General features: G+C 38.4%; 1 protein-coding gene across 1 annotated transcript in view; it reads right to left on the bottom strand.

Moving 5' to 3' along the window:
• SCFD2 (sec1 family domain containing 2) overlaps nt 1–17,709 on the bottom strand; it is a 189,370-nt gene that overhangs the window by 141,420 nt on the left and 30,241 nt on the right. The window contains exon 3 of the mRNA XM_032186590.1: nt 13,058–13,185. Coding sequence (XP_032042481.1) covers nt 13,058–13,185 — 128 coding nt within the window. The remainder of the gene's footprint in view (nt 1–13,057; nt 13,186–17,709) is intronic.

The raw sequence follows: 17,709 nt of genomic DNA, 5'->3' as shown, positions 1-17,709 counted from the left end.
TGCGAGAACGCTGTTCGAGCTTCACTGGCTGGAGCACTACTGCCGAGGTCCATTTTTCACTTGACAGAGCCCCGAATAAGAAATTATCTTGGAACGCATACATTCACAGACTAGACTTTTTAAAGGCTGAAAAATTCCAAATAAATTGTTTTCTTTATCTGTAATTTTAAGAATATAGATCTGTCCTTCCTGGTAGCTTGCCCCTGTTCATATCCAATGCCGGATACTTCTGAGGAATGCAGAAAGATCTCAGAATCCATGAGGCCAATTGGGCAACAGTGCTGCCAAGGGAGCTGGATATTTTGCAAACTGAGAGCAATTTAGTAGGACAGATGACGCCCCTCATGGCTCCACATTGGTGTAATTTCCAGATGTTATTCTTATTAACACAACATGTTTTTTTTACTTCTTCATGAATTTCAATATCACTCTTTAACAGCAAATACCATGAAAATAATTTAGGTCTTTGGTTAGTTAATTTCAAAAGTCACCCAGTCCTTGAATTGCTAATAAAGAAGAGAAGAGCACCACCTACTCCCTCCTTCTTTGGAGAGACAAAGATAGGCCATGATGGGATACGGTCTGGCTGACTTCTCCAAAGGAAGGCTCCGGACCCGAAGAACACTAAAACCTTAGAGCAGGCCGAAAGCAGATGTGACAGGCTTATTTCTAATAGCATATGCTCATCTCCCACAAACACAAACCCTTCTGCTCTGGTTGATGGTCACCTGTTGCCTTCTTTCTTTCACAACTGCAGGAGCAGCAGAGTGAAGGTCCTTCAGGGAGGCAAGGCCTCCTGCCTGTCACACATCTGAAGTCATGTAAAGCCAGGGCGTTTGAGGACATAGAAGCAGAAAGTGAATTCCTGGATGGGGAAGAAAGGGTTGGAGTGGGAAGTTGCAGTGTGGATTTGTGAGGCCAGAGTGTATGGGAATATGAGGTGAGGGTGCCTGGGTCATAAACTGAAGATCTCATATTCTTCACGTCACTAAGCTGAAGGAGGCATGGGACCAGAAACCCACTTCACCCCTCACATACACACACACACAGCACTGTGATAGTGGAAGCTGCTGCCATCACTGTCACTGTTGACAGGAAACAACCATCAGTTCTGACACTGTTTTCAAAAATTTTACATAAAACAAAAAGCAATCAGTTAATTGGGAGAAATATAACTAAAGCACTCTAATAATAACCGTGTTCAGTTCTCAATACCTAAATGCAGACGCCTGGGTATGGGCCCACGTTACGTTTTACGATTCCTAGATTATCTAGGGTTTCCAGTTTCCCAGCACATTCAGAATGACTGGACAAACACGACTGACAACTTGGGTGTCTTGAAATGAATTAAGAATTTTGCATTTTAGTCATTCATAGTTTAAATGCACAGCAATTTGAACCCATTATTACTTTTTTTTTTTTTTTTTAAACATACTCTGCCATTCAGTATCCTCTTCTGACTTAGCACACTATAAACAAAACATAACCATTTCTATCTGCTGACTACAGTATTTCCCAGTTGCCCTCCTAAGCACCAAAACAAATCTCAGAACTGTATGAATAAGTAGGTAAAACGTTCCAGAATTAAGCATCTTAGGGGTAGCTGCCTATATTAAACTTTCAAGTGCTGGCATAACACTCAGTTAAGTACTGGCATTCCAGATTTTCTCAAAGCCATTTCTTAATCTTGACTAAGTATTCGTCATGGTCATACTGCATTACCTTATTCTTCACCTTTTCCACCATGTTTAGTAACACAAAGCCCTCGGCCAAGTGCCAGCCAGAAGGTCACCAGCCATGAAAAACAGTAATCCTTGAAAACAGTAGTTCACTGCAACCATAAAGTGACTTGAAATCTGGAAATTTGGCTGAATCATCTGGACGCTTTCAACTTCTCACTGAAATTAAATGACTTATTTGTCTTAAAATACTATGCCCAAAGGATTTCAGGTGGCTTGTACGCGTCCTCATTTAGCACTAAGACATATGCTTTTAGACACTGAGAACTTCATCGTGTTTTTGGCTCGCTGTTCCAGTGAGAGGGAGGTCGTTGTTCTTCTTTGGTACGTTATTCACAGGACTGATTATTTCTCTGATGATCTCTGGAAGATTTCTGCAGCTGAGAATACTATAACAATCACTTTGGGCAGTAAGCAAATAAATATGCATGGAAAACAAGATGATGTATGAGTATGTACATATGTAATTCGCCATGTCTCTTGTGTAACTAGTCATCCTTTGTGAGACTGAATCATAAGGCTAAATTATGCTGGAAAAAAAACACTCAGCAAACCACCCAGTTTTACTATATTGCCATGTTCCACTTCAAGTCAGACACTTAAAAGAACTGCAGGCACACCAGTACACGCTGTATTTTTGGTTTAAATCCTTCAGCATGGGCTGTTCTCAGTGGTGCTTTGCTCGTATAGCTCTACATAGTTTTCAGCTATTTTCTTCAAGTTTGCCCCCCAGGAAACTCCCTTTTTGACTAGACAGCTCCATTCTTAGCATAAATTCTCAAGTCCTTTCTGCCATCTCAAAAGATGCATGAGACAAAGTACTTAGTGCTGATATCCACAACTGCCACAGAGCTCCATCAAAATGCAGGTGCCACATGGCTTTGCTGCATGCCAAGCACATGCTGGAACTGGCATCTCCCAATCCTATATCCAGGATTGATTTTGCTGATGAAGAACACAGTCATTATAGCATTATAGCTGACACACCCTATTAAATTAAGATATCATGGAACACACGTACAGCGAGCTGTATCTTATTTCCAACCAGTCTGTTTCCCCACAGATATAAATACCAGCAATTAGAATAAATTTCTATTTCTTGGACTGAAAGAGTGTTTTGGGTTCTTGTACAGGTTCAAAGAGTCCTATAGGACCTCCTCCTGTTTAACAATTTCTTGATCATCACAAACATATGGTCTACAAGTACGTGGATTTTTTTAAACTGTAAATACTATCGTGTAGATGATGAAATTTAAACCCATAATTTCCAAAGCATTTGGTAACATACTTAACTATTAGTTCAGCATTATATTTTCAGATACACGAAGCATCTTATCCACTGTGCAGTAAGTTTTAATTTAAAGCAAAAAACTTACCACAAAGTTTTTGTCACATTAACATTTCCTAACTTGTTGCGTTCTTCATTTATGTTTGAGTCAAATAGTAAAGCTTAATTCCTCTTTTCTGTTATCACAGAAATCACAGTTATTTTCAATGTTTTCTAAGTAATTTAGAGATTGTATAACCATTAACGTCACAGTTCTATTGCATTTGATATAGCTGTCTGAACAAATGTAAACATCTTGTTCTTTTTGCTGCCTATCTAGATAATTCTTTTCAAGACTAAGAAAATATAATAGAAGCCAAAAAAAAAAAAAAAGCTTAGTGAATAAAAGAAATCTCAGGTGTTCACCTAAACAAAACTTTTGAATAAATCTTAGCAGAGAACAGAAGATCGCAATTCAATTGCTTCTTTTCAAGAAATGGCATCATTAATCAGTACCTTATAAGTGTTGTGTTTTATCTGCACCTTTATATATACACATAGAATAAATACATACATATATATCAGTTTGTTTCTAGCTGTATATGTACTAATTAGTAATGGCAATCAAAAACTGAAAGAAGCCATTCAACCTTCCCTAAGCAATTTGGTTTGTTTGATGTAAAAGTTGGTTAGACTAATGTTAGAAACGCTGTTGCTCACTACAGATTCCAGACACTTAAGAAGTACTGTAGTTTTATCTATTTAAAAGTTAATTCACTTAAAAGGATTAACACTTGTTTCTAATTCAAAGACCCGTAACTCACAGCTTATGCAACTACAATTAAACTTACTCTCCCACATTCTTTTCTATTTTAAAACTCAAATGTTAATTAGATCAATGAACAATCTAAATTATTCTCAAAGGCAATCATGTGATCTCACAGCAATATCTCAAAATATATATTTAAAAAGTGATCTTAAGAAGTTACATAATGAGCCGTGGTCATAAAGTTCTTAAAATCAGTCATTTAAAAACCTTTGATGAGAGTTGTTGTAGAATGTGGCTGTATTATGAATGGAGTTTCACATTTGTGATAATCCATTAAACATGCCGAAAATAAACTGGACACATTTACAAGTAAATGCTATCTACGCTCATAAGCTTTTTAATACACAAAGTCATTTCCTTACAATTTAAAGATATATAGCCTAAAAAATAAATAACGATGTGCATTTATGTTAAAACCCTGTTTCAAAACTTCACGGATGTTTATCTGTACATTAATGTTTACTCCTGTTGTGCACATCATGTAAATGCTCTAGAGAAAGACCACATTGAAGTCCCTTTTCACAGTACTTTCATTAAGACAAAAAGACTTCGCACTGAGGTTTATATAAGCCTTGCAGTATTACATTAACAAAGAATATAAATAATGAAATACTATATTTGCAGAACTGTTGCAAGAGCAACACAGTTCTGTTTTCTTTTAAATTTTTAATAATTATCTTCAACTCTAATCACAACCAGACATGAAAGGAGACCTGGCTACAAGTCAAATGCAAGTGTTTCGGTTTACTGTCTGTACCAAAGATTTTAATTTAAATTTTAAAATAAACTTTATCCAACAATTCCAGACACATAGAAAGACCACTGTCACCACATTCCCTTCATAAAAAGTAACACTAGGGTTAGCCAAATAGTTCTCCATCCATGTGCCAACTGTAATTTAATCAAAGATAACATACTACCAGCATATTTCTGTTTCACATCACTGCACAGGGTTTTGTGCTTCACTTCCATCTGCTAACTGTTTCATAGCAAAGCAAATGAGGTATAAGGCACAAATATGACACTCTTTACAATTTTATTAGGGCATGACCTGTTCCCCTTTTTACACCACAAGAGACTATACAGCATACAGTAGGTTATTCATTAAACCAAGACAAGACTACAGTAAGGGACAAAAACACCCTTACTGAAACTTCATAAACAAACTTAACCTAGGAACTGTTTTTTTCTTAAATAATATTAAGTCACAGAATAAAATATGAAGTATACAACAAGAGCTTAGGGTAAAATAGGATAGTTGATACTTCAGAGTCAGCTCGAACATTTTCATTTAACTTCAAATAAATGTGGTAACTATCAATATTACTCTTTTCTTTTTCCTTTTAAGATAAATTCACGTAACACAGTAGTCACTAAACAAAACACAAAACAAACAAACAAACAAAAAATCGCCACTTTCAACTAAACACCACAACACTCAGAACAACTCCTAATTGTCTAAAGAAGAGCAAAAAGCCACCTACCACCACCTGCAAGGAATACCTTAAAATATTGAGAGGCTAATTTTGCCTTCACATAAACTTACTTCAGTAAAAGGAAGCATATGATCCTTTACGATGCTTTTATTTTTTTTCTTCTGAATATTATTCCAAGTAATTTCAATGCTGAACTAAAACATCTCTGCCAACCTGTTTTGGTTAAGATTTACTTCATTTTTTAAATGAAAGTCTTCACATTATCTGTCTCAGTCTCCTCTAAATTAGAAATGCGTCCTTTAGCCAGGGGGCAGGATTTAAAAACTCCAGGGACCACTTCCAAAACCATTTCCATAAGGTGTAACTGTTGTATTTGGAGAACCCAGCAGGGTTCCACATTCCCCATTTGTTTTGTATCAACAATGAAGATGACAATAAGGTATTTTAGGTACTCTTCCAGATAGGATGTGTAAATGCCATAGATGTTCTATCATTTTTTTCCTCTTCTCTCCTCAGTAAGACGTAGTTTAATGTTGAAAAAACCCTGTACTCTATGGATCAAACCAATCCTCTGACATTAAGGATGCACCAAAAAATGCACAAGCAACAGATAGATGAGAAGCTGTGTTTTCCCCAAATCATACAGGAACATAACCTCCTGAAAGACTAGTTAAAGGAAGGAAGTCAGAAAGGTGAGAGACAGAAAGAAAGAAACTGGCAAGTTGTTAAAGAAAAAAGAACCATCTCAATTGTCTAAGCAGCTCTGAGATCAACAGAGCTGGGTAAGAACCTCCACCTACCTACAGCCCCATTTATTGCTTTAGATTTTTCTTCTTCATGAAATATAATGAGCTGCTCCATCCTCAGTATTACTTCACTTTTACATTCATTGGTATTAAGGAGTCACAGTCTGTGTCTCAACATGGCAATATAGTTCTTTGATTCTCAAGCTCTTGAACAAATAAATGCAAACAACAGCAAGCTTTGGTAACCGAGTGTTAGATAGCCTCTCATTTTTACTTATTTCCAGTGTTTGAGCACAAGTAAAAAAGGAGGATTAAAATGTTATTTACTAGCACAATATTTCAACATTTGGGACACAAGTTTTCAGTTCTCGTCTCATCTGTAGAAACAGTAGCACTCACTAAGAACATACATCATGGGTGCTTACGGACACTAAATAAGCCTTCTGCTGCATTCAGGGTACTGTTCTGCACTGATCATAAAGACCGTTCTTTTCAGCCTTTATTTCATTTTTCTTTTTTGTTTGTTTGTTTGTTTGTTGTTGTTGTTGTTGTTTTTTCCATTTGGGATAGCCCAGCAGCAGATCAGCGATGTAAATCCCAGTGAAGTTCATGACGAATGAGTCTGCCAAGCTGAATGTGAATCGGCAGTACACCCTTGATCCCATGGAAGCAAACTATGTCCTTGGTGACATCAGCACAAATGTAGCCAACAGCCAGAAGGAACATCACACCTTGCATAATTCCAGTTATTCTAAAGAATGCTTATTTTCTCCTTTTAGCAATAGCATCCTTGACAGGACAAAGCAATTCTGTGAATTGGAAGGTGAGACTGAAAGAAGGAACTTGTACATTATTTTCCTAAATGCAGCATCCAGCTTTGAAAGAAGCGTAACGTTTAGTGCAGATAGTGCTCCCCAGCTGGTGATGCTTCTAAGCAGCAGTACACACCAATGCAGAGTCACTTATTGATGAAAAACAATCTGCTTTGTTTCTGAGCATCTCTACATCTCAGCTATTTGGTCATGTCCTCAAAAACAGAACTGCCTTGGCAGGAATATCTTCATCCTTTTTGTCACATCTAACGAGTTACAGAGATGACTTGAAAAGTTTAGTTACTTAAAACAAACAAACAAACAAAAACTTGCACATCTGGGACTTGGCACAACATCTTTGCTCTACACTGGCAAAACCAGATGACTATCAGAAGACGGGATCTACTTAGCAAGGTGAACACTGATCACTCAGTGGGGTTGAAACTGTGAGCTTCACCCTAGTGCAACAGTGCAAGGTGGAACAGCCATAACATCAACTTCTTTCAACAGGTCTTTACGTGGTGGAGTCTATTCAGAAAGGCTGTTTCATCAAGAGTTACCAGGGACAGATTAACCCCCACTGTACTCAAAGGGTGGTTGTCCCCTGGGAATGGAAAGGCCTACAGGGAAGCCCCCCCAAACAGATCTAAAACTTTCAGAAACACTTCAAACTCTTCAAAAAACATTTAGCACTCTAAGAAGCAAAAAGCCTTCCTGCCTGCAGGGGTGAATGATGCAACAAAACATCTGCTCCGTTGACCATCACTGAAATTAGGAACATTTGCTTTAGGTCAAGACTAAGAGTTGCACTACAGGGAGAAATCAGGAACTCAGTATTGCAGCAGGCTGGAAAATCAAATCTGCTTGGCTAGATAGTCCCACATTGCAGAGCTTCCATTACTTTTGTTAGACAAAAAGGAGACTAATTTACTCAGGTCTGAGAGGAACAGCCTCACCTTTCCCTGGGGTAAGCCCTGAGGACACCAGCACGTCCTTGGAGCAGCATGGCAGGACCCGGCAAGAATTCTGCAGGCTAAACCAGGCCCAACTCAGTAAGGCTGGTACAGGAACTCTCCCATCCCATGAAGATGCCTTGAGAGAGGCCTCCCAAACACTGACAAGGCCAGCAGTTATCCAGGTACCTATTACTTAGCCAGAGACATGCTGCAGAAGGGATTTGAACACCCCACAGACCGCGTTGAGCCCTGCAATACTCATCCGCCTTGTCCTGCATGAAGGCCTCAAACCCAAGGCTGGCATTGCCTCGCTCCTTGTCTGTTCCACAGCACCGGCCTAACGGTTGGCCAGGGTGGATGTTGGATATCTGAGATCAGACCTGGTGATTTATCTGAAAGATATCAACGTACCTCTCTACTTTATTATGGCTCTTATTATTTTCTTCACTGGTAGCTTTCATCCCTAGAGTTTAGTCCAGGAATTGATGGTACTGAATCTTGAATATTGTTATATTGATCTTGTCAACAATAAATAACAGATACCATTACAGTCAAGCGCAATTTTAATTTATATATATATATATATATATATATATATATATATTTTAAGAACTGCACATTTGATATTCTTTGTATGTTTTATGTTTTAAGATAAGGTACTCCCCTGCAATTTCCTATCCATTTTGAGGTATTTATCTAACTCAAAATGTTATTTCATATTTCCAATAAAAAATTCAGGATCTTCCCATTTCTACCCAAAGAAGTTTCACCATTCAGTTCACTCCATACACATACCAGCCCATTTGAAAGTTATAGTACTCTTCTTTATCTCATGAACTCGGAGGTTTTGCTCATTTTGTAGTGAGTTTAGTTTTTAAAACCGTATTTGTACAGTTCAAATGGAAAGAGATGAAAAGGCTTTTCTTCTATTAACAAGGCCCCGTGTAACAGCACACAGCACTTTGTTTCTGTTACTATACCACTGTTTTGACTTTCATCAGTCTCCATGCCAGTAAAGAGAGACAATAAAGGAATTCAGGCTTGACCACGGTTTACTGTGCTCCTTTCAAATAGAAGAGCAAGGGTGTTTCTAAAACCACAGAAGAACATTTATAGCAAAGTTTTTATTGCTGCCAAATACTATGCTAATAGCAAAGCTTTCAACAGGAGATTCATGGACTGCCACATTCAGAAGATGATTAAGATATGCATCAGACCTATGAAGGAGGGAATGGGAAGCAGAGGAATGGAAAAACCAGCAACCTTTCTGCTGTACTGCAAACCAGGCTGCTGCCACAGAGCGGAACTCCTTACAGTCACTTACTTAAAGAGCTGAGCATAAGTAATCCCTTCCCTGTATTTACAATTCACTTGAATTTAGCACAACGTGTAAATCTCACCAGAAGGCTATTAAAACAATCTTCTAAACTGTCTTCCAAAGAGCTTTTGAAAAACAAACTTAACTCTTTAAATAAATTTCTTTAAATACCAGTATTTTTATTATGCCAAAGTATTTTAATGCCTCTTTATTTAAATGGACTCCCAGCAAAAGACAGCTCCACCTACTGTTTACATGCAATCTCTCTGCTTTGGGAAATGCAGCTAGCTGGAAGGGTTAAGGCTGTTGCCAAAACTTGCATCCACCTACAGAATGTCCACAGCAGGCAACACCAAGCAAATACTGCCCTAAAGTCAATACTGACAGCATCAGTAAACTGCACAGGACGCACACATTCCATCTTCAGAAACCATATAGCTATGGTATGCATTTATGGATGCAATGGATTAAAGGAGACGTAAACTACATATAGCACAAAGCCTTTACACTAGGTGAAATTCTAAACAGTGCTTTGCCTGCCTTCTCCAGGTTTGACCTCAGAAACCCAAATACCTTGCGTAGATATACAACTCAGGTTTTGTCCCCCGTGGAAAGAGCTGAGCAGTTTCACAGTTTTATGTTCTAGTTGATTATGTGAATGATCACTCTGCTCTTTGACTCCCTCTGTTATGCTGTTTTCAAAACTTGCAATTCTTCTTTGAAGAAAAAAAAAAAAGGATTTTAGAATGCTTGCAACAAACTGTTCTGAATAGCTTACTTGCTGCTGTCACTCATGAAAGTTTGTGACAGCAATGATGTTCTTTCACATGCAAAGGAAAATGACACGAAACATGCACTTTCCACTTTCCTTCTACATAAAGAAAGAATAAAAGATGCAAGTCTGCCTTGAAGATGGTATAAGAACACATAATTGGCCACCTGTAAACCCAAGTATGAGATGTCTACAGCAAAAGGAGAAAATCCCACTTTGTTTACGAATGACTTGGAGATTGCCTTACATTTGAAGCTGGACTTGCTCCAAGAGTCCATCCACAAAAATTTCAAAAAACGTTGCCAACTCTGCAATTCCTATCTTCAGCCAACCTCCTTCTACACCGAACTGTTTTTAAGTAGCTGATAGGATTTCCAGACGTACCACACTACCACCTTGGTGGATACAACTCATTGAAGGGATATGTAAATCTAGAACACCTGAAAGCAGCTCCAATCTACTCAGCTTGTAAAACACAGCTAAAATTGCTGATTTTCCTCAGAACTCATCTGTCCATCCCTGCTGACTTTGATGACAAAAAGTGAAGTTCCCAGAGGCCTGGGATAGATATTTGGGAATAAGGGGAGATGTATCCTCTTCAACAGCAGATCTCTTCAGTTCTACCTTCCTTCCATCTCAGGAGAACACATTCATAAAATACCAGAAAGCAAAAGCTTAAGCTGAGGATCCTCCTATAAGTTTTAGAGCCCCTGCCACGTGCAGCCAAGCAGGGAAAGAACAAAGTTGGGCCTTAGGCACATTATTTGCAGGCAAAGCATGGACAAGCACAGGCACACCTCAGAATAATGAAAAATTCTGAGCCTCTCAAAGCCCAGAAAACAACAGAATTTATTTTCCTTGCTCTGAAAATAGGGAAACAGGATGGGATCAAGTTTCTCACCACTGCACAGGACTCCAGTTCTGCCAGCGTCACACATGATGCAGTTTTCAGGCAGGTGGCCACTGCAGGAGGGCTCAGCTACACCAAGAAGAATTTAAAGCTTTGCTTTCAAATGTAATTCACTCCTTATTTCCAGGGGGAAAACCAGCAAAAAAATGGCAGCAAGCAAAAATACTCTTACCATCTGACACAGCTGGTTTTAGTAAAAAGAGTAAGAGACAACTTTTATGCTAGAAAATGTCTGTGACATTTAATATTAGGGCCATAAAAAAAAAAAAAAAAAAAAAAAGAGAATACCCTAAGTATTGGGAAAACCAGCGTGCAGTCCACCAAGATCATTCAATACATGCAGAACCTGAGGTAAAATCATAAAAAATGAAGGATAAGCACAGAGTAGAAAGCCTGAAATGATTTCCTCTCTCTCTCTAGCCCGTGCTGCCTCACATCACAATCACAGTGGAAGCAAGCAGCCTTTTGACTAAACACAACAATCCAGGACCAGAACAGGATGCGAATTTTTCCTTCTCAGCAAAAGAAACAATTGATAAACAACTTAATTTCCAGCTTTCCAACAGATTTAAGATATTCTGTAGCATGACAGATGAGAAATGAACACTGTAAAGATGTAGCTCTGCTCCAACATGTCATTAATAAATATGTGCCTGTGGACAAAGTGACACCTTGGTGGGAGTTTCAGGCTTATGCTCAATGAGAAATTTTGATTTTGGTAACTGGGTAGCCCTCCTTTCCATACTTTTCATGTTATTCCTGTTTATCATTTATAAGACTGCCTTGAATTTTTTATCTCCCTTTGAAGTTCATAAGTAAGTTTGTAGTTAACTTACGGAGTTAACTACAAAGTTAAAATTAATTATGATTCTAGTACAAAAAAATTCACTCCTATAAAGACTGGTAAGTTATATCTTATATTGCATCCTCCAGACAAAAGCAAGTCTCGAGAATCATAGCATCAGAAACTTGTTTCAACATCAACTCTTAGTGTTTCTACATATCACTACACTGGGTCCACTTTTGCCTGATATTTAGGCTGCCATCAAACAAGTACCAGCCAACATGATCAAGAATCAGGGTTATTACAGCCATCGATGGGTACCACAGGAAAGGGTGGCTGATCTAGTCATTCACACGAAGAAGCAAAGCTGGTAACAGGGATTGTGTCTCAAAGATGGGAAGTAATTACTTTTTAAAACAAAGGTGAATTCCAGCAGTAATACAGTTTCTTTTGTTTGTTTTTCAGAGGCACATGAAATAGGAAGACATTTAGTGTCACTACAGTGAATAATCAGACACACTATCAGGGAAAGCTTAAAGACAATTTTATCATTTAAAAAATTGTCTGCCTTCTCTTCTTCAGGTCAATTTATAAAAGCCCTCTCATGGCTGCTTCATTTCTTTAAAACAGTTTATATCATTACTGTTGCCCAGATCTACTATTTCTGATTAATAATCTACTGAATATACGCTCTAGGTATTTGTAATGACCATACAACATACAAAATGTTATAGTTGTTAAGAGTTTACAATTTGGCAGTACATTTAAATCCTCTACAATATCTTTGCAGTACTCTCTAGAGCCTCAGATAAAAGCCGATTACTTTTATTCCACAAGGACCTTCCTCTGTTGATGAAAAGTTCAGCATAGAATAGTCAGGGTACATGAAATTAAAAAAAAAAAAAAAAAAGTATAGAGCCATATAATTGTTTTAATAAGCCTAATTTTACATCAGTTCTTGCATTTCACTGAATATGTCATGTAGTGAGAACAATATCCTTTAAAAAGTTATTAAAAGTTTTTATTTACATTTAATATCTATTATTTTGAAGAATTCAGGTTTATCAGGTTTATATTTTTTATGTAATTATACAGAACTGCAAAAATTTCATCAGATCAGCTGCTTTTGCAACTCCTGCTTGCCAAGGGCACAAATCCTGCTTTTTTAAAAATACCCAAATTCTCATGTTTTGCAGAACAAAGCAGCAGCATTGCTAGCCATTCACATGCCTTTAAAATCTTTCTTCATAGACCTTCAGTGCTTCACAACTGTTCTTGATCTTTTTAATGTTGTTGTATATAAAAGACAACACCTGAGCTCTAGCAAACATTTGTTTCTCACTTCTGTACCTGTGGTAGCCTTAATACACACCCAAAATCAACGGTGAGAACGGAGGTAAGTTTTCCCCAAGAGGGTTATGTGGACGTAGAGCAGCTGTCATCTTTCCCATTACCACTGTGCAGGGAAGGGGATGTCACAGTACTCACCCATGCTCATCTTAATAGGTAAATTTTCTCTGCTCGCAGCCTCCACAAGGTGTCTCCTAGCCTCCATCACAGCTTCCTTTTGTTTGAGGTTCATGAAGGACTCCCAGAGAGCTTTGGCAGCTGGATCACTATAAGAAAATGACAGGGTTACACTAAACACTGCTTGAATAATGGAATAAGCTTAAGACAACATTTATATTTTAAGATGAGTGCTTCTACTTAGCAACTCCTCTGAGGTAGGCAGGATACAGGCAAAACTAATGCAATATAAAAGCTTGACTTTTCTTAGCAAAACAGTTGCTACAGTTTAACAGTAAGAAATCTAGAATTTCTTGCTGCCAATTAAAAAGTATTAGAATCCACATATAATAAAACTGAAACCAGCATGTTAGCTCCACTGTAACCACTATTACAGTTCTTCAGATATCAAAAAGCCGTGGAAAGGATGGTACTACAGATTTGGGGGCTGCGATTTCCCCGTGAGAGCTGAAATCCCCAAAGCAATACTTCTAGTGCTGAAGGCTGCTACTGTGATTTCACGAACTAACGTCACTTTGGGTTTCATTGATTCTCCTTACATGAAATGAATAACCCACAGAAGAATGCAACTCCCTTCACGGTACCTGTACTCACAGATTTCCTTTTTACTGCCAGCGGTGTAAGTTTAAGCAAGACACGCAGCGATTTGTGTGGCCGGTCAGTGCTCATTACCCTGTCAGTATTCCTTCTTCCAGGACACTGTGTTTGTTGCTGTTGTGAATGAATTCAGTGTTTTCTCTGGAGGGGGGAGGAAAAAGGAGGAAGAGCCCTTGCCTGAGGCTAAAGTTAATTGGGATTAAGTGTGGATTTTTTTTTCCCCCTTAGGAAAAACTCCCTTCTGTTTTCTCCCCAGGAGACATTTAACTCCCAAATACATTTCGATGTAACTCACGACATGCTTGTAAATATGCCAAAACACACTTTGTTTCACAGAAAATAAAATCCCCAACAATTCATCTGATACCTGCTACAGAGTAGCTGTGTATACGCTCTACTGCAATGGCACGGCTGTATTCAGCAACGTGCGGCGTCTCCCAGAGCAGGTAAGAGGGGCAGCAAGCCCCACTCCTGTCAGCCCAAGAACCCACATCCTCCATCCAGGCCCCTGTGGGTGGGAGGACCGTGGGAAGGAAGCTGAGTTACCCTCCTTCTGCACAAACCACAAAGGAGTAGGAAGAACAAATGTCATCCTATTACCATACTTTATGAAAGGGAAAATTTAAGATAAATAGAACAGTTTAAGAAGTAGGAGAAATAGCTGGGAAGGATACCTATCACCTTCAAAAGGTGAATTTAGTAAAGAGGAAAGCACCTCGTACAGCAGAACCCTGACAAAGCAGATCAGGGGATCAATGACCTAACACTGTCTTTACATTTCTTCAGTACAATCTCCCTGAAGTACTGGATCCTAGGGCGTGCTATTTTTACAGACACCACATACCCAGTTACTCTGACTCAGTGCTACCCCCCAGCACCACCAATGCATCCTCCAGACCCTGCTCACACCACAAGTGCAGGGCATGCCTCGCTGTCATTTACAAGCGCCTGAGCTTCGCATTGCATGAGGTTGCCCCTTTGCCTGTTAACTAATCCCTTCCTGAACATGCACTTCCAAATCCACATCTATAACAATCAGGAATCAGGCCTAAGCCAGCAGGCAGCTCATTTTTAAAAGACTTTTTTTCCCCCACTTGAAAGAAATGTCACTGTTCTCTAATATTTTAGCCCATTCTCCTTTTCCTGATTATTTTCATCACCATAAATATGAGCAAAGAGTCTCACATAAGCACAAGCACCAGGAGCTGACTGTAAAACAAAAGAAAACAAACAACAAAAGGGAAACTAAGATAACTCTCCCAAATTTTGCACAAGTTTTTGTACTCTCATCTTTCTCACTCGTAGATTTCATTAAAATATTTACCAAATAGTGAAGTTTGGGTACCTCAACCTGAGGAGCATCTACACATCTTGGTAAGAGTGAGGAATGCACGCTGTATGGATACATCACTTCCCTCCCTGTCGTCCTTGCTTGCTGCTCTCCCTTTCCTCACCAGCGTTGGTCAGTCTCGTCAATTTAGACTGCAAGGTCTCTGAATGCAGAGTGCACCACCCTTGCATAGACTCTACTACAAGACCCTGTTCCAGTTGGTACATCTATGTGCTACTAGTATAAACAATAAAATACCTCCAAAATAATAAACTAATTATTTTAAGCTTTAAAAAAGTATGAGTCACGCTGATGCATTAAACAAAACTGCAGGGAGGGGAGGGGGCAAATTTATTTTTTACTTTGTAAAATTTCTTCTTCCTTTAGCCACAGTAGGCTTTCTTTAATCCCAAAGACCTAACTTTACATGATCCCCAAGGGTTGCTTTAGCACACCAAAAATAGCCAAAAGCAAAATAACTGTGGTACAGCATAAAGGCAGATGAGGGTCAACCACACTTGTGCATGTCTGGATCTCTGTGTAACCCACTGAGTTTCTGTAGACAATTTTCTTCCTACTGCTTTGGAGAATACCTAGTGGTTTAGGGTATAACAGGTAGTTCAATACAGAAACAGCATGAGAGGCACAGCCATTAACAACTCACATATGTAGTCAAGTGACTAGGTCAATCCAAAGAAGCAAGAGTTCCTGTGTTCAACCACTTTTGGTGATATGATTAGGAAAAAGGCAAATTACTTCAGTCAACAGTGTCTTTTTTAACTGATTAGAGTTTGACTAAACACTAGCATGCTGAAAAGTATCTGAGATGGCAAAATCATTTCACATATTTGTACAAATAATGCTTTGATAACTTGAGTAGTAACTACTTAGATTTTTTTTTAAACTGGTACACATTAGGAGAACTAGTATTAATATAATGAGGAACGATCTCTACAGAGTTTTATACAGAACCATGCAAATAAAAGAAGTGCAATACTAAGGCTTTATGTATTTCAAGACCACTACTCTCAGTAACAGTCTACAGGAAGATAAAAAAAAAAATGCATTAAATGTATTATTAGAAGTATTCCAAAGCAGCCAAGACCATATCTAATACTGCCTGTTCCTGAAAAGCTCAAGAAAATGGGTAAGATCTATGCTTAAAGAAAATAGGTAAAATTCCACATTTAAACAAAATAAATCCATCACCAACTGCAGAATTCACCTCCCACCTAGCATTTTCAAAATACCATTCTTTTTGTCAAGGACACAACAGTAAACTCTGTTTTTTGCATAAATAAAGCAGCTATTTGTTTACAGGGCTGCCTTAGAGTAGTGAAATACAGAAAGAAAAAAAAAAACACCAGAAACATCTCACTAGGAAAGGGAACTCCACCCATGGCACAGAGCTTAAGCAAGCAAACTCCATCACAAAGCTCCTCAGGATTTTAAGACATATATGTGGCCTGATGGGTGCTCTACCAGTAGCTTGGCATAAAGACTGAGCGCTCACTTCCTCCAGTGTTACTCCAATGGTAGAACAAATAAATATTGGAAATCACTGCGGCATACAGTAAATGTCAGCTGGAGTTTGCGAGGAACTAGCTTAAAATGCTAGTTGGAATGCAATCTTGTTTTAATTTATACAAAATTTGTTAAGAAGTGACTCATGGGAATGACTCAGTGAAGTACAAACTAGAACAAGGAATGAGTGGGAAAAAAAATATGCCCCTTGAGTCAACATGACCAGACTTTCAAAATTAAACTACTAAAATGTGGATTGTTTATTTGCACAAGACCAACTTACCAGCAGCTTTTTTGTTTTGCTTTTTTTTTTTTTTTTATTAGTCACCTTTTATAACCACTTTAAGAAAAACCCGGTCAGCAAAAGCACTTAAGCAGGAACAAATCTGAATCAGCACTGAAAAATTCAGTTTTATGTCTGCTGCTGAAAACGCTTTTCCCACTTCCCCTCTCTTACACCTCCACAGAAGGAGCTTTGCTTTGCCCATTCTTGAATTCCAGTGACAAGAAATGAATGACTGCTGGGAACGAGTCACAAGGATGCAGAAAAGGGGTCTGGTACCACTGCTTGCCTGATCCGAGATGTTACCACATTTTCCTTTCCGAGATTCCTAACACTTGGCAACAGCATTATCTTATCTTCCACTTTTGGTGAGGCGTTTGTCTGCAACTGCCTTCCAGCTCTTGTCACGGTGTCCCTTCCCTCCTCTTTTTCCCATCTGCAGTTCCTGTCCTTTAGTTCAAATGCCCTAATCTGACAACATTGATGCTATAATCAGTGATTTCTATGGGATGCAGTACCCCAATTCAAATTCCTCTTTCCTGTTGCATTCCTTTACTTCCCAAGGATTGTTATTTATTGATTTTGTGTGTCATCATCTAGTGAGGCACTGCACTCTGGAAGTACTTTTCTGAAACTAAGTAGATTTAAAATATATACACATGTATGTTATACGTTGCATAACCTTTAGAAATATTGTCTGAGCCACACTGCTGTGCTGAAGAAAAAAATAATTAGATACGTTTACTCTAGGATAAAATCAGGAATTCTAAATCGCCCTTTGAATTAAACTTCACAAGAAAAGATAAATATATAAATATATATATAATGCACACGCTTCTGTGCATCTCTATTATAAAACGTTTTGTGCAAGCCTAACAA

Source organism: Aythya fuligula, chromosome 4, assembly GCF_009819795.1.
Source record: "Aythya fuligula isolate bAytFul2 chromosome 4, bAytFul2.pri, whole genome shotgun sequence".
Classification (NCBI taxonomy): domain Eukaryota; kingdom Metazoa; phylum Chordata; class Aves; order Anseriformes; family Anatidae; genus Aythya; species Aythya fuligula.
Note: the sequence above shows the minus strand (reverse complement) of the source record. Positions and strands in the feature narration are given on the sequence as shown.